Source organism: Muscardinus avellanarius (assembly GCF_963383645.1).
Source record: "Muscardinus avellanarius genome assembly, chromosome: 11".
NCBI lineage: Eukaryota > Metazoa > Chordata > Mammalia > Rodentia > Gliridae > Muscardinus > Muscardinus avellanarius.
In genome coordinates, this window is record NC_137797.1 from 79,464,676 (window position 1) to 79,485,822 (window position 21,147).

Consider the following 21,147-nt stretch of genomic DNA (forward strand, 5'->3'; position numbering starts at 1 on the left):
TGGGCAGGTGTCCAGCAGCTACTGGTCCTTGGAGCCCTTCGAGATATGAGGTAGATTGTCACTAGATTTATTACTATGATAGCAGCATTTTTTCTGAGAGAGACATACACTGCCCTTTTAGCAGTTTTTATTAGACCAGAATCATTAATAGCAGCATTTTTCTTGAGAGACACATGCCACTCTTTTCAGCCGTGAGTGGGTATGGGTCATTCTGGTCAAGTGAAAAAACATGCTATTGGATCAGAAGCATCAGTAATGGATTTTAGAGAATTTAATACTTAAGGCTGCCTGGCATCCAGAGAGGGAGAGCCCCATTAAAGAGACTTATGCCGATAAAAATGAAGCTTAGTGGGCCCCAACAGTGTACAAGAGAATTTGTCCTGTCGCTGTTGTAGCGGAGCCCTTTTTAGCCGCATTAAGATGATGCCAGTTGGGGTCCCCCAGCAGTTTGACTGCAGTAGGTGTGGTGCAGATCACTGTAAAAGGATCAATCCACCGAGGTTGGAGATGTTTCAGTTGAAGCAACTTGAGGATGACTTGATCCCCTGACTTAAGGGCCTTGACTGCCGGGTGTGCAGTCGCTCCTTCAGTCCCAGGTTGGGGAAGATATCGGTCAGCATGTTCCCTAAGAAGGTGACTGAGAAAAGACAAGTAAGGGAGATAGGAAGCCAAAGGAGGGGGTCCGAAGGGAGAGCGTGATTAAGCAAAAAAGGGTGACCATACAGCAATTCAAAGGAGCTAAAGGTGGGGTTTCAAGGGGTGGCCCTCACACGGGCCAGAGCCAGTGGCAGGAGTTCAGGTCATGATACCCGCAGCTCCAGAGAGAGTTTTGTTAGATGTTTTTAAAGAATCCCATTCATATTTTTTACCTTTCCTGATGACTGCAGTTGATATGCTTTGTAGAGCTTCCAGGATATGCCAAGAGCTTGTGCCACCTGTTGAGTAGCCTTAGAAATAAAAGCTGGTCTGTTATCAGACTGTAAGGAATTAGAGAGTCCAAACCGAGGGATGATGTCCGAGCATAGAACACTGGCCACCGTGTTAGTTGTTCTTGTCCTTTGAGGGAAAAGCCTCTACCCAACCTGTTAGGGTATTGACCATGGTAAAAAGATATTTTAGTTTTTTGTGAGGCGGCATATGGGTGAAGTCGATTTGCCAGTCCTGTCCTGGCAAGTGTCCTTTCATTTGGTGGGTAAGAAAGGAGGGGTGAAGGCCTCCTTGGGGGAGACACAGCAGCACGAGTAGAACAGGAGGCACTGACTTTACTAGTCAGCTGTTGCAGGAGAGGAGAATAAAACAAGGGGATTAGGAAATGCTTAAGCGCCATAAGTCCCACGTGTAGGGAATTATGTATTAGGCTAATGACCTTTTCGGCCTGAGCCTCAGGCAGAGCAATCTTATCCTGTATCATGAACCATCCATCCCCTGTTCTGGATGCCCCAAGTTTGAGCCGGTGTTTCTGTTCAGCCAGGCTATAATTAGCCACCATTGTGGGAAGGGTTAAAAATAGTTCAGAGGCCGGTGGGCTTGGTTGAGGTTATTGTGTTAGTTGTCTCTTTGTATAATCAGCTTTATGGTTCCCTTTTGCCCATCAAGGAGGATTCTGCCTGGTGGTCCCAGCAGTGGATGATGGCCAGCTCCGATGGTAAAGAAAGGGAGTCTAGGAGCATCTTAATTAAGGTGGCATTAACAATGGGTGAACCCTTAGTGTAGAGAAATCCCCATTCTCTCCAAATTGAGGCATGGCAGTGTACTATCAAAAAATATTTAGAATCAGTATATATGTTCACCTGCTTGTTTCTTTGCCAGGTGTAGAGCTCGAGTCAGGAGAATTAGTTCGGTCTTCTGAGAGGTAGTACCATCTGGTAACCTGGCAGCCTCAATGACTTGAGTTTGGGTGTCCACTGCATAGGCTGTTTTTTTCTTACCTCTGGTGTCAGGAATAGAAGTGCCATCAACAAAATAAGTAACATCTGGATTAAGAAAGGGGGGTGTCCTGGAGGTCCACCCAGGGTTTAGCTAAAGTTTCAATCGTATCAACACAAGAGTGAACATCATTAGGTGAACACAAATCAGGGCCTGAACCCTTGCCCACTGGTAAAAGAGTGGCCGGGTTAAGGACCGGGGAGTGAGACAGTTTAACATCCAGATTTTCTACGAACCAGAAATAAAGTTCCTTTATGCGAGAAGGTGACAGAAGAGGGAGTGCTTGAGGAGAGAGCAAATCCTGGAACCTGTGTAGGGAAAAACCTGCAGGGGCATCTGAAGACAAATTTTAAGAGCCTCTTTTGTGAGCGTGGCTGCTGCAGCCAGAGCCCTAAGGCAGGGTGGCCACCCACAAGTGGTAGGGTCAAGCTGTTTAGCTAATTAGGTCACTGGTGCCTGGGTTGGTCCCAGGGGTTGAGTAAGCACTCCTGTGACTATCCCTTGCCTCTCATCAGTATATAACAAGAAGTTCTTAGTGGGATAGGGGAATGCCGGGGGAGGGGATTTAAGGAGGGCTTCCTGGAGAGCCAGGAAGGCTAGGCAAATGACCGAGGGTGAAATAAGAGGGCCAACCAGGATTTCTTTAATTGCCTCATGTAGTGACTTAGCTAGAATGTCAAAGTTGGGGATCCAGTGTTGGAAAAATTCTACAAAACCTAAGAAAGATTGTATCTGATCAGCCGAGGTCGGTGGCTGCAAGTCTCATAAGGCCTTGACCCGGTCGACAATTAGTCCTCAGGTGTTTGGGGTGAGATGTCAGCCTAGATACCGCACCTTTGGCACTAATAACTGGGCTTTATGCGGGGCCACCCTGTAACCCCTGCTGCCGAGGAAATTAAGGAGAAGGGCAGTGTGCCATTTGGACACTTCTAGGGAGAGACTACAAAGTAAAAGATCATCCACATATTGTAACAGAGAACTAGGCTCCAAAGGGCACTGGAGGAGGTCCTGTGCTAGGACCTGTCCAAAGAGGTGTGGGCTATCTCAAAAACCCTGGGGTAGGACAGTCCAGGTTAATTGTTTAGCAACCTGGGTGTCGGGTTCCTTCCAAGTAAAGGCAAAAAGGGTGTATGACTCAGGATGCAGAAAAATTGTATAAAACTCATCTTTCAAGTCGAGAACTGAAAAGTGGGTGGTATTGGGGGAATCTGAGATAAGAGGGTATAAGGATTAGGGACAAATGGGTGGATTGGGACCACCACATCATTAATGAAACAAAGATCCTGGACTAAATGATAAGTTCCATTAGGCTTTTTAACTGGGAGAATGGGGGTATTATTAGGGGAACTAATAGGGATAAGCAATCCTTGGGCCAGGAGATGAGAAATAATGGGTTTAAGCCCACGTCGGTGAAGGAGGGATATGGAAAACTGGGAGCAGGCAGGGAAAATAGTGGGGTCATGTAGGACAATTCGGACCGGGTTGTGGTGGGTTGCCACAACTGGGGTACTGGTGTCTCATAGGGTCAACCAAATCTATAGGGAGGGGAGGTTTGGCTTCCTGGTTTTTGTCTGTAGCAGCCATTAAAAGTATATTAGAGGAAATGGAAGTCGTGGTGAAATTAAATGAAGTTCAGCCCCAATTTTGGTTAAAATGTCTCTACCTAAAATGGGGTAAAACATGAAAGGATAATTAGGAATGGATGCATAATCATAAAGGTTTCTAAAAGGCACAAAAGGGGGGCCGTGCAACGTGGGCAAGAGGGCATGCTGTCAATTCCCTGAACCGAGACTTTGGAAGGGAAACTAGGGCCTGAGAAGGAAGGGAGAACGGAGTAGGTATTTTCCGTATAATTCAAGAAGGAAATTGGCTTACCTGCTACCTAGAGAGTTACCCTGAGCTCAGCTTGAGTAATACGGGTGGCCGAGGCCAGGGAGTGTCAATCTTCAGCCAGGCCAAGTAGGGCCAACAGCAGGGCCTGGTCTGGAAGGGTGGTTCCCCTGTGTTGAGGCACCTGAGACTCACCTCTTTTCCAAGTGCACTCAGTTTTCCAGTGTACCCCCTGGCCACATGCCGGGCATGGCCTGGTTGGTGGACGTAGCCAGTGTGTCCACAGTTAAAACAGGCTCCTGGAGGTGGTTGTCATTGCTGTTCTTCACCCCTAGGTGGTGCTTGTCGCCCGGAGGGCTGACTCTCCTCTGCTGGCCGCAGGGCAACTACCAGGCTCTGGCCTACAAATCTATCTTCTAGCAAAGTTGGAATGTACGCTCCACTTACACCTGTTCCTCTCTGGATTAAAAACTTTAAATGCCATGTTCACCAAGTCTTGGATAGGGGTTTAAGGACTGTCCTCAGCCGTTTTAAATTTTCTCCGAATATCAGGGGCTGATTGTCCAATAAAATGAGTTGCCAATACTACCAAGCCTGCCTCAGAAGATGGCTCTAAGCGGGTATGGAGGGTAAAAGCCTCCTCCAACCAATTAAAAAAAAACAGCTGGGTTTTCATCTGGACCCTGGGTGATTTTCTTAAGCCTGTCATAATTAACTGCTTTGTAGGAGGCATTTCGCATGCCAGCAAGAAGGCATAATATCATGTGATTTCTGTTTTCTATTCCCTCTCCCCTATCATTATAATTCCAGTGGGGGTCTTTGGAAGGAACTGCAGCTGTTCCAGTAGGGAGCTGTGGATTGGTTAGGTGAGTCTGGCCTGCCTACTCCCTGGCTGCCTTTATAATATGTTCATGTTCATCTGGAGTTAAAGAAGTTAAAATAACATGATGATCCTGCCAATTAAATCATATGCTTGTACAATATGTTGGAATTCTTTAATAAAATAAGATGGATTGGCAGAAAAAGGACCCAGTTTCTTTTCAATTTGAGCAAGATCAGGGAGGGGAAAAGGGACATGGACATGGACTACACCTTCTGCACCAGCGACCACACCAAGTGGGGCCAAGAGAGAAGGACAGGTGCAGTGACCTACAGGGGTACTTGAGGGAGAGGTAAGGCTTTGTCCCTTAAGGGAGGAAGGTGGGGGGGAAGGATTGGGTTAGAGTGGTAGGCTGCCCTGGAATAAGATGGTGGCCGCTGTGGTAAGGAGAAATCTTGTGCGTCAGGGTCATCAGAAAATGGGGCCTGTAACTCGGCCGGGTCAGACTCCAGCATTTATGTATCACTACAAAATGGTGACTGTGAGTCAGCAGAATTGCAGGCCTGTGACCCAGAAAGATCACCAGGTGGCGCCTGTGAACTGTCACGTGGCGACCAAGTTGGTGATCAAGATGGTGACTCTGACTGGTGGGAATGACTCGGGCAGCAGAGCCAGGGATGGGTGGAAATGGAAAGCCAGGAATCCATGCAAAGAAAAGCCTGCACATAAAGCACTTTCGACCATTTACCAGACCATTTGCAAGTTACTGAGATCAATCAACATTCTAAGATCTAAAGTACCAAACTCAGGCCACTGTAAAACATTACCTAACTCATAAGTAGGCCAGACCTTTGTGTAGAAATAAATGACCCACTCGGGGCACAGTTTCCTGGATAAACCCAGAGTCTGGAGATTAGCCAGAACATGACCTACTGCAGACTGGCAATTGATTTTGGATTTTTAATTTCCCCCTTAAATGCCAGTTTGTTATCCTCCAACAACCACCAGGAGCTGATTTCGATGCAAAAGCAGGAGGGAATTGGTCAGCGGGCAAGGATGAAAAAAGGGAAATAGCTGTCCCCAAAATACTGCTTAATGTCTGGAAACAGGGCAGCATTGTGGTTGAGGAGGACTTCACTCTCTTTACACAACCGAAGGGCAGCCTGGCTACTCCAGGGGACCTGAATACCAAATATTTGGATTTTTAATAGTCGTGAGCCTAAGTCCAGGAGAAGCTAAATGCCAGAACCTGCTTGCCCAGGGAAGGGGAAGCTCACCGGAGTGAAGTGTTGCTGGCCAGCACCGGCTGTAGCAGAAGTGCTGAGAAGCTGCAGATCCAGGGGCGCACTGCAGAGCTGCTGGGTGGAATTAAAAATGGCCACTGGTTCTTGGTGCAAGCGGCGCTGAGTGAACAGCGTGGCTGCTGGGACTGCGTTATGGAAAGAAAATGGCTTCCAGGTACCCAGCAGACGCCAAGGCTTGGCCCGTGGCAAGCACTGAGTCTCGGCCGTGGGAGCCTGGCTCTGAGCGGGAGGACCAGAGCGGCGGCAGGAGAGGCAGTAACACTGAGTCAGTAGAAGGTCCAAACGGCGGGTGTAGGCAGATGGAGCCAAGGGGCTTGAGCTGGAAGTGCCCAAAACACTGGAGGGGGGCCTGGCGTGGTGGCACTGGCGGTCTGGTGGTCCATTGGCTAAGTAAGTGGAAGGTTTTGGCGGCGACTGCAGGACACGCAGCCCAAATGCTGCCCAGGCAACAGGCAGAACCACGGCTGGGGGTGGAAGAGCTGCGGCAGTGACCGGCGGCTATCTGGTAGGCGGTTTCAGTTGTGCAGAGCACTCCGTGGCAGCGGCTCAGAGAGTTGAAGAAAGGAAAATAATTTTTTAAATAATAAAAAAAATAGTCGTCTCTGGGTCGGCACCAAGATGAAAGATTCGCACAGAGATGCTGTGTAGATGCAGTGTAAATTACGAGAGGAGACGATCTGACAACAGTGTATGGAACCAGTTTTACTCCTGCAACAAGCTCCCCCCACTCAAGGGATGGGAGCCAGTTGCAGGAAGGGACCAGTCCCAGTCGACCAGCAGACCACACCAAGGTTCCGGGGTGGGAGTACTTCTATTTTAAAGCCGATATTTTGGGGGGTGGGACTGAGCGTGGGAATGCCGATTCTAGTGGAGCAGACTCTGCCTCCAAGGTTCTGCCTCCTGCCTTTGCTGTGAGATCACATGGGGGAGAATAGGGACCTGACTTATCAATGTCTATGTTCTGTTCTTGACCAATAAATTAGAAGTATTAATGTGTTACTAGTTTGTGGAGAATGACAGGAATTCCATCATATGCGATGTTTTTGTTTTTTTTAGTACTGGAGATTGAACCCATGGTCTTGTGCATGCTAAACAAACTCTCTACCACTGAGCTACATCCATAGACCCTTTTTAAAAAATACTGTATTTTGGAGTCGGGCATAGTAACACACACTTGAAATCCCAGCACTTGGGAGGCTGAGACAGGAGGATCACAATTTACAGACAGCCACAGCTGCTTAGGCCCTTTGTAGCTCAGTGAGATCCTATTTCAAAATAAAGAATAAAAAATAGAGCTGAGGGTGTAGAATATCTCTGGGCTCCATCCTCAGTACAGAAAAAAAAGTGTTTTTGTATTTTGGGATAGGGTCTTGCTAAGTTGCCCAGGCTGGCCTAGAACTTGTGATCTTACTGCCTTAACTTCCAGAGTAGCTGGGATTACAGGCATGCACCACCATGCTTAGCCAGATGTGAGCTTTATGTAATTAGAAAGGGATCAGGAGTGGTTTACCTAATCATGGTTATTTTGCTTATTGGCTATAAGAACTATGAGAAATCACTTTGTTGAACTGTTGTGTGTTCTTTTTGTTTTTTTTTTTTTATTTGGTACTTGGATTGAATTTAGGGCACTGTTTCTGTGAGCTAACTCAGAGAGAGGGAAAGAAAGACAGACATAAATGGAGATAGAGATATACATATACAGAGAGAGATCTCACACACAAGCACACACACATTCAAACAGGTTAATAAGAGTCTCACTAATTACTGAGGGTGTCTTTGAACCTGTGATCCTCATGTCTTATCTTCCCAAATACTAATACTAAAAGTGTGCACCATGATGCCTGGCTTGGTTTTATTCTTAAAGTTAATTTTACAAATAACACATATGCCTATTTTAAAATATAACATTACATATTAAACAATTGCTGACTACTTTTATTGTTCCTAGTAGGCTCTTCCATTTCCCCACCATTTAGATCTGTTATTAGGACAAGCAGTATGTTTTTATTCTTGTTAAGTATGAGTAATATTGATACCATTGGAGTGATGGAGCTACAGAACCAACAAAACTAAATTTTAGGAAGAAGCAGAGATAGAAATAGTTTTCTATGTAGGGAAAACTGATAAAACTCATACATGAACTCCATAAAGCAGAATAAAAACTGGAAACCAACACAAATGTCAAGTAGTCTTCTTTGTTATCACCAGGATATGTATGATAAATGAGCATGTTTTGGGAGAGGGGAAGGAGTTATTTTTAAAAGGGCAAGGTTAGCCAGGCATGGTGGCACACACCCTCCCCTACTTGGGAGGGTGAGACAGGAGGGACAGTGTTTCTAAGATAGCCTCAGCAACCTAGTGAGACCCTGTTTCAAAACAAAACAAAAAAAAAGGAATTAGGTGTGGTAGCCTAAGGTTGTAATCCTAATACTTGAGAGATTGAGAAAGGAGGATAATAAGTTTGCTGCCAGCCTCAGCAACTTAGTGAGGCCCTCTGCAGCTTAGACCCTGTTTCAAACTGAAAAGTAAAATAGGGCTGGGGGTGTAGCTCAGAGGTAAAACACTCCTGGGTTTAATCCCCAGCAGCTAACCAAATGAAGGAAGGAAAGAATAAGGCTGGTGGTGTAACTCAGAGGTAGAATACTTCTGGGTTCAATCCTCAGCAGAGGAAGGAAGGAAGGGAGGGGGAGGCATGTAGAATGCCTCTGGGTTCAATCCCTAGTTTTACACACACACACACACACACACACACACACACACACACACACACACACACGCTCACGTGAAGATTGAAGATTTGGAAGAGAAAAAAGGCTATTTCATAAATTCAGCAAATATTTGTAGGAAATATATTAGGCTCTGAGCTTGGTACCAGTGTTTGAAAAAATGAAGACACAATCCTTTAGGAGCTTGCAGGTGTGTGTACAATTATAGTACAATATGAATGACTTTTTTGTCAAAAGCACATGAAATTTAGCACCTTAATTTTTAATTAAGTGTGTGACATTTTATAACAGAAAGAACAGCACTTATAAAGTCAAAAGGCTGGGAAAAAGCATTATTGTATTTGAGGAACAACTAGTAGTTCAATATGGCAACATTATAGGGTTCTTTGGAGAATTGTATTGGAGCCTTCTCTGAATCAGTGCTGAGAAGCAGCACCTGAGAACCCCATGGGTCAGCTTGTTTAGATACATGTATCTAAGGACCAAAAGAGACCAAAAAGCAGCTGCAAACTTTGATGCAGCTCCCTTGGTACTCAGTGCTATTTACTTTTTTCCTCCCTAAAGCTTAACCTGTGATTGTCTCTCCCTAAACTTGTGACTGCCCTACTGTTTAATAATTTTTAGAACTGTTTTGTTTAAACCCTCAATAAGAAAAGATGCTGGTTGAAGGAGAAGCAGAAGCCTTTTCTGCCTTCTCCCCAGCTGCCCCATATCTCTAAAAATAATCATTTTGACTCTTAAAGTCATTCATGTGAGAGACTTCTGATAGTTAAGCTTTCCGTGGTAGCTCTCCAGCAGAGAATTGCAGCATAGAAATCTGGAAAGGGGTGTGTGCTATATCAAGTAATTAAAACATTTTCAGAAAATGACACCACCATACTTTTTTTGTTTGCTTGTTTTAAGAAAGATAAACTCTGGGTTGTGGAGGTATAGCTCAGTGGTAGAGCACTGCCTAACATATAGGAGGCCCTAGGTTTGATCCCTAACACTGCAATTAAAAAATAAAATAAGATAATGCCGGAGGTGGTGATGCACGCTTGTAATTCCCGTGCTTGGGAGGCGGAGACAGGAGGATCGCGCAGGTTTGAAGCCAGCCTCGCTGGCTTAAGAGACCCTGTTTCCAAATAAAAATATAAAATAGGTCTGGGAGTGTAGCCCCAAGGTAGAAGGGTTTTCAGGAACCCCAGTACCACCAAAAATAAATAAATAAATAAGATAAACCTGCTTGATGGTGTGTATATAATGTAGATAGACAGTAGATATCTTAGTTACCTTTTACTGCAGTTGTTGATAGAGTAAGAATAATATAAAATTGCTGGGTTTTTCTCTTGGCCAAGAGTTTGGGAAAATTGTCTTTAGAAGATAGCAAGTTTTAGTTGAGCCTAGTGGCACATGCTTGTAGTCCCAACATTTGGGAGGCTGAGACAGGAGGATCGTGGTTCAAGGACAGTCTCAGATGCTACTTAGTGAGGCCCTTTGGGACTCAGTGAGACTGTTTCAAAGTAAAGAATAAAAAAAAAAAAATAGAATTGGAGGTGTAGCTCGGAAATAGAATGTTCCTGGATTCCATTCCCAGTACCGAAAGAAAGAAAGAAAGAAAGAAAGAAAGAAAGAAAGAAAGAAAGAAAGAAAGGTAGGTAGGTTAAGTTTTGTGGGCATGCCTGTAATCCCAGTGTTTGAGGTACTGAGACAGTAGGTTCACAGGTTCAAGACCAGCCTCAGTAACTAGAGTGTCTATTTTTACTAAGTGTGTGTATATTGGGGGGTGGGGGGCAAGTGTTGCCCAGGTTCAATCCCCAGTTTTTCTAAAAAGAAGTATTGAAAAGGCAAGCAGAGGAGGCATTATAAATTGAAATAGAGCATTAACAATGGGAGATTGCCTTATCAGAAATCTTCAAATATATTTAGGTGGCTGCCAGGGATGTAGCTCATCGGGAGAGTGCTTTCTTAGCATGAATAAGGTCCAGAGTTTAATCCCTAAGAACACACACACACACACACACACACACACACACACACACACACAAATATATATGTGTAAGTATATATGTGTATACGTAAAAGGTTAAGTCGAGCATGGTGGCACACGCTTGTAATCCCCATGCTTGGGAGGCTGAGACAGAGGATCGCACAGGTTCGAAGCCAGCCTCAGCTACTTAGTGAGGCTCTCAGCAGCTTAGTGAGACCCTGTTTACAAATAAAATATAAAGCCGGGCGTGGTGGCGCACGCTTGTAATCCCAGCATTCGGGAGGCTGAGACCTGGAGGATCGCGGTTCGCGGACAGCCTCAGCTACTTAGTGAGGCCCTCTGCAACTCAGTGAGACCCGGTTTCAAAATAAAGAATAAAAAATAGGGCAGGGGGTGTAGCCCGGAGGTCAAATGCCCCTGGGTTCCATCCCCAGACCCGCAAAAAAAAAAAAAAACAAATAAAATATAAAATAGGTCTGGGAGTATAGCTTGGAGGTAGAAAGCCCCTGGGTTCCACCCCCAGTATCATCAAAAAATAATAAATAAATAAATAAATAAATAAATAAATAAATAAATAAAAGGTTAAGAAAAGAAGTTAGGTTGAGAAAAAAAGAATGACTACTTACCCAAGATTTTTTTCTTGGTAGTCTTGGAAACCTTCTTTCTTACTGAGTAATTTTTTTTGGTATTGGAGGGAAATTAAAATTACTAGATTACAAGGTAAAGAAAGGGAAATTAGAAAATTTTGACAGGTATTTGTTGAACTTTTGCTTTGTGCTGTTTTGAGCCTGGTGTAATGGTGTATACATTCAATCCCAGCTACTCAGAAGTTTGAGGAAGGAGGCTCCCAAGTTCAACTTAGACTCTGTCTCAAAATAAAAAATAAGGCTGGGCATGGTGGTACACACCTATATTCTGCTAGTACCTGGGGTGCCGAGACAATAGAATTGCAGTCTGAAGACAGCCTCAGAAACATAATGAGACGCTCAGCAACCTAGTGAGACCATCTCAAAACAAAAAATAAGCCAGGTGTGGTGGTACATACTTGTAATCCTTGCATATGGGGAGGCTGAGACAGGAAGATCGTGGTTTGTGGACAGCTTGAGCTTAGTGAGACCCTGTTTCAAAATAAAGAATTAAAAAATAGGGCTAGGGATATAGCTCAGAGGTAGAATGCCCCTGGGTTCCATCTCCAGTACCGCCAAAAAAAAAAAAAAGAAAGAGCTGGGGTATAGCTCAGAGAACACCCCTAGACTCAATTCCCACTTCTGTGTATTCACATGCACATACAAAATAAGTAATGGGCTGAGAGTATAGTTCATTGGTAGAGTACCACTGGTTTCAGTTCTCCGTCCTAGTATATATAAATAAATTACTAAAAGGTTATTCTAATATGGTGGCATTTAAAGAATTAGAGTATGTGTATTGTTCTAGCACATGTTTTTTTTTTTTTTTCATTTTAAGTTGGGCTCTTTCAATTTTTTAGTTCTTTTTGTAGTTCTGGTTTTAAGAGTTGTTATTTTATCTTTTGTTCTTTCCTTGAAGTCTTCAAAGGACAAGGAAAACATTTACTTGTTTCATAATGTGTCCTTTGGGCCTTTTAATAGCTATTATGTATATTATATGGTTTTTAATGATTTTATTTTTCCTGTATCTGGTAATTGTTTATTTCATCATCCTAGGAATTATTTCATATTTAATAATTATTCCCAATTATATTAAAAGTAATATGAAATAATTTGACAAAAATAATATGAAAACAAAAATGATGGAATCACCTAGATAATTGATGACATTATGAAACAGCTCATTACTATTATATTATTTTCAAAGAAAGTCTGGAGAAACTTCTTTTTTGGTAGTCTTTGTTTCCTTTACCTTTTGGCTTTCCTTGAACACATTTGAGAATTCAAAATTTTTCATTATCTGTCCATAATGACAAAGAAATGAAAATTTGGAGGATTTATATATTTTGTTATGCTGGAGCTTGAACCCAGAAAGAGAAGAAAATTGGATGAAGATGTTTGACAGTTATTCAGTAATGCAGGAGATTAATGCAAAGAAATTCAGAGTAGATAAGTTTCTCTAAAACCCAAGAATAATAAGTCAACATTGCGGTTTCTCACATAAGTATTCATTTACTAGAAAATGTGTGTGTGTGTGTGTGTGTGTGTGTGTGTGTGTGTGTGTGTGTGTGTTTTACGTTATTGGAGATTGAACCCAGGGCTTTTTTGCATGATATGCATGATAGACAAGCATGCTATGACTGAGTTTTGTCCTTAGCTTGTTTATCGGTCTGCCTACCCTTCCTCCTGTCTCTTTCCACTCCCCCCATCCTTTTTGTTTGTTTGTTTGTTCATACTGGGAATTGAATCCAGAGGCACTCTTATTTCAGAGCTATACCCCCATCCTTCCTTATTTTGAAACAGGGTCTCCCTAGGTTGCTGAGGCTGTCCTTGAACCTGCCATCCTCCTGTCAGCCTCCCAAGTACTGGGATTATAGGCTTCCTTTTTTTGTGTGTGTGCTTTTGTTTGCTCAGCAGGCTACTTAAGGGATCTGAATAAGGAGGAGTGGGTAGCCCCAATGCTGGGCTGGCTGTGTCTTATCAATAGAAAGGATTTCACCATACAATATTTTGCTGCAAGAACTTAGACTTTGGTGTTTTTCTTAAAGGATACATGATAGTCTTTCATCTTTGATACTTGGCACAGGTTTACCTGGTTACCTTATCTAAGGTTTTCAAAAGTGAAGTGTTTGATGCATGTAACCCCAATACTTGGGAGGCTGAGACAAGAGAGAATCGCCAACTTTGAGGCCTGTTTAAACAACTTAGGCCCTGTCTCACAATAAAAAGTAAAATGTGCTGGAAGGTAGCTCAGTGGAAGGGTGCCCTCTAGTGTAATCTACTGTACCACAACAAATAAATCCTCCCAAAACAAAACAAAGTGTGTGATGATGCACCAAAAGGATTTGAAATAAAACACACAGAAGTAAATGAAATCAAGGTGATTTTTATAAAAGCATGCCATTTTTATTAAAGTAGTAAAACACTGATCTTCATCCCCAGTCTTAAAGCTTTTTGCCTTCTTTTTTCAAATATTAACTAAAGACTTTTTAGGAACATGTCTGTCTAATAACTGCTGATTCTTGATTTCAAATACCCTCATCATTAAAACAAGAATAAAAGAATGGAATATTGTGTAGGACACATTTAGGAAACTCAAGGATAAAAAGAGAAAGATAAAATTATTTTATAACATTTTAAAGGCAAAAAAATCCTGCAAAAACACCGTCATAGAAAATTAATTATTAGCTGGGCGTGGTGGCGCACGCTTGTAATCCCCGCGCTTGGGAGGCAGAGACAGGAGGATCGCGCAGGTTCGAAACCAGCCGCACACTGGCTTAGGAGACCCTGTTTCCAAATAAAAATGTAAAAATAGGTCTGGGAGTGTAGCCTGGAGGTAGAAGGGCTTCCAGGAACCCCAGTACCACAAAAAGAAAGAAAGAAAGAAAGAAAGAAAGAAAGAAAGAAAGAAAGAAAGAAAGAAAGAAAGAAAGAAAGAAAACTAATTACAGATTAAAAATAACAAAATCAACAACAACACTAGATACAGAAATTACATGACTGCTGATCACACCACTTCCACTTTCCCTAAAGCCAGTGTCACTTTATGTTACAAAATTTTCAAGCTCAGCATATTTAACATTAGGCTTATCAGTCTCTTATTCTGGGTAGTCCTGTTTTTGGCTTCCTGTAATTGCCCTCCTAGATTCCTGTTTCTTTTACTCCTATTAATGAGGGTCTCTTTATTTCTCTCTATCCAGGTACACAGCAGAGTATGTACTTCTTTTGAAACAGATCGACTGTTTCCATTCAATTTGACTGTGTCATAATATAGACCATTATCACCATGAGTTCATTTCTAGTTTGATGTGATAGTTTCTAGCTTGTCTCCTTATTCCAGGTGCTCCACTGACCAGTTCAACTAATTGTTCTTTCCATATTGGTCTTTGTCTCCTAGAAGGAAGCATGTACATTTAATGAGTATTTTATTCTTACCAGTGAAAGTAGAGCACTTTAGAAGAATTCTGGATTTGTACTTAAAAACAAATTAACTCAGTCTCCTGGTTTTATGAAGCAAAGCATGCTTTACTCATATATCTTTATTTTCAGATTGATAGTTCATAAAAATGAAAGAATGACTTGAATTTGGAGAGATAAAATACAGTATAGATTTGGTGTCAGTTATGAATTGGGGGATCAGGAATATTGCATTCTAACATGAAAGTGGGTATGAGATGTTGAAGAACAGTGCCACACAGCAGAAGGTACTAACTTAGAGACTCAGGCTGGGCATGATTGACCATGTCATAAGAATATTCTGTACCTAATTACCGCACAATAGTTTCTGAAAATCTTCATGGTAGGTACTGAGGTCAGTAATGAAACTAAAAAATCTAGAGCACTATTCCGTTTTACTTAAGGGCAGCATTAGATAAAGTAACATTTTAGTAAAAGTGACTACTACAAATAATTTTAATTTGTTGATTGCTAGGTACTTCGGAATTTCCAGTTTAGTTTCAAAAGAATATAAATTTATTTTAACATTTCCAATTTTAACTCAGGGATATTTTTGTAAATTCTTGAATTAAATTTAGAGATATAGCTGGGTGTGGTAGCACACACTTGTAATCTCAGCATTTGGGAGGCTGAGACAGGAGGATCATGGTTCGAGGATAGCCTTAGCTACTACTTAGGCCCCTTGCAACTCAGTGAGACCCTGTTTCAAAAATAAATAAAAAATAGGACTGGGCGTGTAGCTCAGAGGTAGAATGCCCCTGAGTTCCATCTCCAGTACTGAAAAAAAAAAAAAAAGAAAAAAAAAGAGAGAGAAAGAAAGAAGGAAGGAATTTAGAGATGTAAAGAATGACAATCCAAAGTGCAGAAAATGAAGTCGACAGTCATAATATTATGAGGTGACTAGATGCATAATATCTTATGAGACACAATGATGACAACTATTCAGTTGCATTTTATATCTTGAAGTAACTCTCAGTGTTAAGTGACTCACTGTTTACTAGGTATGCACTGGCCCAACAGATATTCTTAGCCTGGCCATACCTTTGAGCTTCCTTTCTCTTTCCAGATCCTTCCCTCTCTCCTTTCTTCCCTTCCTTTTTCTGGTACTGGGGAAGAAACCCAGGGGCATTCTACCTCTGAGCTATACCCCTAGACCTATTTTATTCTTTTATTTGGAAACAGGGTCTCACTAAGTTGCTGAGAATGGCTAAGAACCTGCGATCCTCCTGTCTCAGTCTCTCAAATACTGAGATTACAAGCATGTGCCACCACACCTAGCTTCTAAAATATATATTTTATTTGCAATAGCAAGTAATTTTTCATCATTAAACCTTAATTTTATTATCCACTAATTCAGCTAATAAGTATTGGGTTTAAGTGTTGTGCTAGGTAATAGTCATATTGTGATACAGAAAACTATAATACATCTTTTCTTTATGGCACTTATATCCTAGATGAGGAAGCAGGAAAATTAACACTGCAACTCTTTCAATAATACTTCATATGTTTCATACTTAATTTTTCTTTTTGTGTGTGTGGTATTGGAGATGGAACCCAGGAGCATTCTACCTCCAAGCTATAACCCCAGCCCTATTTTTTTATTCTTTATCTTGAAATAGGGTCTCACTTAGTTGCAGAGGGCCTCACTAAATAGCCGAGGCTGTCTATGAACTGTGATTGTCCTGTCTCAGGCTCCCAAATGCTGGGATTACAAGGGTAAGCCAACACACCCGGCTTCTTAATTTTTCTTTATAATGTCTAAGGTTTTTTTTGTCTTTGTTTGGTTCCATTGTCTTCATCTGTTTGTTACTGTAACAAAATTGAGTAGACTGGGTAGCTTAGGAAGAACAGAAATTGATTTCTGTTTTGGAGGCTGGATAGTGTAAGATCAAGGTGCTGGCAGATTTAGTGTCTAGTGAGGGCTCACTTTCTTTTTTTGGTGGTACTGGGGTTCCTGGAAACCCTTCTACCTCCGGGCTACACTCCCAGACCTACTTTTTATATGTTTTTTTTTTTTTAAATTTGGAAACAGGGTCTCCTAAGCCAGCAAGGCTGGCTTCAAACCTGCGCGATCCTCCTGTCTCCGCCTCCCAAGAGGAGGTTGGGGGGGGGCATTACAAGCGTGTACCACCACACGTGGCTTGAGGGCTCACTTTCTATTTCATAGATAGTGTCTTACTTGGTCCTCACATGGTGAAAGAAATAAGGCAGCTCTCTGGAGCCCCCTTTTTTGTCTGTGTCTATGAACCTTGAGGCACTCTACACTGAGTTATATCCCTTCACCCACAGATTTATTTTGCAACAGGGTTTCATTAAGTTACTGGGCTCTGGCCTCTAACCAGTGATCCTCCTGTCTCAGCCTCCCCAAGTACTGGGATTACAGGTGTTTCCCCGCTGCACCAGACCTCTTTCGTAAAGGCAACCTGTGTTAAAGATAACGTGTGTGAGAGCTCAGGACTCAGGACCCAATCACCTTTGCCTTCCTAATTCTTTATCACTGGAGATTAGGTTTCAACATAAGAACTTGCGAGGGGACCCACACATGTAAACCATAGTGTTCACCCACATAATGTTATCTACATGAGAGAAAGGTGTGTGTGTGTGTGTGTGTGTGTGTGTGTGTTTTGTTTTTTGGTATGCTTTGCTTAAGGAATATTTGTTGGTTGAGAAGTGAGGAATCTGCACATTTAATCAGTTACCATATACCATATACTTTACACTGATTCTTCAGCCTGTCTTAACTCTACTACTGCTTCCTTATTTTAGGCATTATTCTTTTTAAAATTTTTGTTTTTCTGCCTGCCCTACTAAACAGTTCCTCTGCCTGTAGCATCTTTCCACTGCAGACTGAGGTCAATACTCTGCACAATTCACATCTGAATTTCTTCATTGATCTATCATTTAAGGGCAAATCAGATTCCTTAGCTTTTCATTACTTTCCCATCTATCCAGCTCCTCCTCTTTCTTCCCTTTTTTTCCTTTCCTTTATTTCTCTATTGCTCCTTGCTCTCTACTTCAGACTTTATGGTGAAGTAAGTAGCAGTATTCACCAAACTTCTTCAAGTTTCTTTTCAGTGTGGTCTCTAGACCAGAGAAATCAGCTTAGAAATTAGTTGACAATACAGATTCTTGGGTTCCACCCTAAGGCCTACTGAGTCAGAAACAAGACTTGGAAGAGATTCTGATGTACCTTGAATTTGAGAACCACCACTTTAGTCCTTTTCTTTATAAGCTTATTTTAACAAGTCAGCCCTTATCATTTAATAATCTTTACTTATTTAATACCACTTATCTTTAAATAATCTACATATACTTTTATATAGATGTCTAGATACAGATCTGTAACCCTGATTTCTATCAATCCTGATTTTGAAATTATGTATTAGACATGTGTCATAGGTATCCTTGTAATAATTCACACTGTGTGGGCTTTAAACAAAATTAATCTTCTGAAATTTGTTTTACATCCTGTTTCCCATTTCTATCCAGCCTTACAGCTTAGAGTGTTAAATTGTACAATACTTTCTCAGCAGTTTCTATTTTTATTGTCGTAGAGGAATGAAAGAACAAAAGATTTTTTTAAACTCTACTACCTAAAATAGGATAAGACTTTCCAGGTATTAACGTTACCATCGTTTATGTGCCATGTATTAAAATCTATCTTTATCTTACTCTTCTTTTCTTCCCTTGCTGTTCTCTTCCACTCCTTACACACACACACACACACACACACACACACACACCCATGTATCTATTTACTTTAATCTTGACCTCATTTGCTCAAGTTTTATGAAGCTGGAAGGGAAGGGTCCTTGACCCTGGGCCAATAGAATGATAGCTTATATACTAGCACCAAAAGGTGATTCCAGGCAACATTTAAGTCATCTCTGTTTAAGCCTTGCAGTAAGTAGATTCTCAATAAGTGCTTTTAAAATCGCAAGTAGGTAAATCTCACAGGTTTGAGCAGATCTCCAGAGGGTCAAAATTCGGAGGGTCAGAATTTGTAGTGAGAATGTCACTAGAGATATAAATAATTTCAAGGTTTTGAGTAAGAAAATTTGACATACATCTGTTAAATGAACAAATTCAAAGCATTTTAAAAACAAGAAAAAATAGCCAGTGTCACAATTAGTGATTTCCTTCCAGAGAAATAAAAGTACTGTTTCAGGGGCTGAGTAATGGAGTGCTTGCTTTGCATGTGCAAGGCTCTGGGTTCAATCCCCAGCACCACTCAAAATGAAATATTATTTTACTGTAAGCTTTAAAGTTTACTTTTTAAAATTCATGTTTATTTTTGTGTGCCTTCTTATGAGCATTTATCATGATAAATATTTTAAATAATGTCTTATGTTTATTTATGTAGCTGTATTCTAATGCCTTGACCATATATCTTGAACTATAAATTTTAAACTATTACTATAGTTTTTTTTCTATTTTTGTTGACCAGGAAAGACATTATTTTACATCTTATGTGTGAGGAATTTTATACTTGAAAATATCATATATATCTCTTCTCTTAACATGAGATTTTCTTTCATAATTTAAAACCTTTCTTTTTAACATGCTCACAGGAAACCTCGACCTGTCTCCCAGTTGGTTGCACAGCAGGTTACTCAGCAGTTTGTGCTCCCTACACAGTCAAAGAAAGAGAAAAAAGATAAAGTAGAAAAAGAAAAAAATGAAAAGGAAACAACTAGCAAAAAGAACAGTCATAAGAAAACCAGGTAAATTTGAAGAATGTGTTATGGAATTTTTGAAATAATAAAATTAACTATTTAGTGTTCTTTTTTAACAGTGATAAAAGTGAAAGTAATAAATTCATCTCTCTCTCTCTCTCTCTCTCTCTCTCTCTCTCTCTCTCTCTCTTTTTTTTTTTTTTTGTGGTATTGAAGTTGGAACCCAGCGGCTTTTCTACCTCCGGACTATACTCCCAAACCTATTTTGTATGTTATTTGGAAATAGGGTCTCATTAAGTTGCTGAGAGCCTCACTAAGTAGCTGAGGCTGGCTTCAAACTTGTGCGGTCCTCCTGTCTCAGCCTCCCAACCGCGGGGATTACAAGTGTGCGCCACTATGTCCAGTCATCTCTTTTATTATAAAGGTTTTTTGTTCTTCCTGAGTTTGAAGGGTATATTAGAGATCAAACATAGAAGTCACAAATATAGGCTTATATGTGAGGATGTTTCTCCTTTTACTAGATTTTAAATAGATGTTTATGTCTGTCCTCTTTCTTCATTAAGAGAAGCAATTTGAAAAAAGAGAGTGTTCATTTGCATGGGCTTTGGCCAAACAAAATGTTCATGACTAGTCAAAATAATCATGATATCCTAGCCAGGCATGGTGGCACACGCTTGTAATCCCAGTGCTTGGGAGGCTGAGACAGGAGGATCGCACAGGTTTAAAACCAGCCTCAGTTACTTAGTGAGGCTCTCAGCTACTTAGTGAAACCCTGTTTCCAAATAAAATATAAAAAATAGGTCTGGGAGTATAGCCCAGAGGTAAAAAGCCTCTGGGTTCCACCCCCAGTACCACCAAAAAAAAAAAAAATCATAATCATAATCATGATATCCTTAACCCTGTATATCAGTAGAGTAGCAGGCCTACTTACCTCACTTTTATCAGATTTTCTGTAATGCAACTATTTTTATCATCCTGAAACTTCTATATCATAAAATAAATAAACTACCTGCAAATTATAATGTAAATTTAAAACACATTTAAGAGACTATTACATCCAGGCTTTGAGGTTTTTTCTCATGTTAAAGATTCATGAATGATTAGTTTCATTAAGGTAAATGATTTGAAATATTTAATGATCTTTCTGTGGTTTGTTGCATAGGAATCACTTTAAACATAGATATATTCATTTTGTTACTTTTGCCTAATGTATTATTTAGTATGTGCTTAGACATTTGTTAGAGGGAAAGCTAGTTTAAAATTTTATTTTATTTTTTTATGTTTAGGCCAAGATTGAAAAATGTGGATCGGAGTAGTGCTCAGCACTTGGAAGTTACCGTTGGAGATCTAACAGTCATTATTACAGACTTTAAGGAGAAAACAAAGTCACCGCCTGCATCCAGTGCTGCTTCTGCAGATCAGCACAGTCAGAGTGGCTCTAGCTCTGATAACACAGAGAGGGGAGTGTCCAGGTCATCTTCACCCAGAGGAGAAGCCTCATCATTGAGTGGAGAATCGCATTAAAGTTTACTTTCTCTATTTCTTAGTCACTTGTGTCCTACCATGCAGATACACAGATTATGCCAAGAAGCACCACATTTTCATGACAAATACATTCATGCACAATCCATAATTTGAGTTTTATATAAAGTAAAATTTTGTCCAAACTTGTTAGATTTTATTGTAATCTATGCCTACTAAACATTTTCAGACTTAACAGTTTGGTCTCTGCAGTTAAATGCCATGAAAATGTGGTTGAATTATTCATTATGCAGTGTTATTGGTAAGTCTATTTTTCACTTTTAGTTTAGTGA

At 41.0% G+C, this 21,147-nt stretch overlaps 1 protein-coding gene across 1 annotated transcript in view; it reads left to right on the plus strand.

Moving 5' to 3' along the window:
• Positions 1–20,857, plus strand: part of YAF2 (YY1 associated factor 2) — a gene marked incomplete at both ends in the record, with an annotated part of 101,991 nt that extends 81,134 nt beyond the window's left edge. Inside the window, 2 exon segments of the mRNA XM_080705757.1 lie at positions 19,229–19,381; positions 20,620–20,857. Of these exon segments, the coding sequence (XP_080561883.1) occupies positions 19,229–19,381; positions 20,620–20,857 (391 nt within the window).
• Between the last annotated feature and the right edge of the window lie 290 nt (positions 20,858–21,147).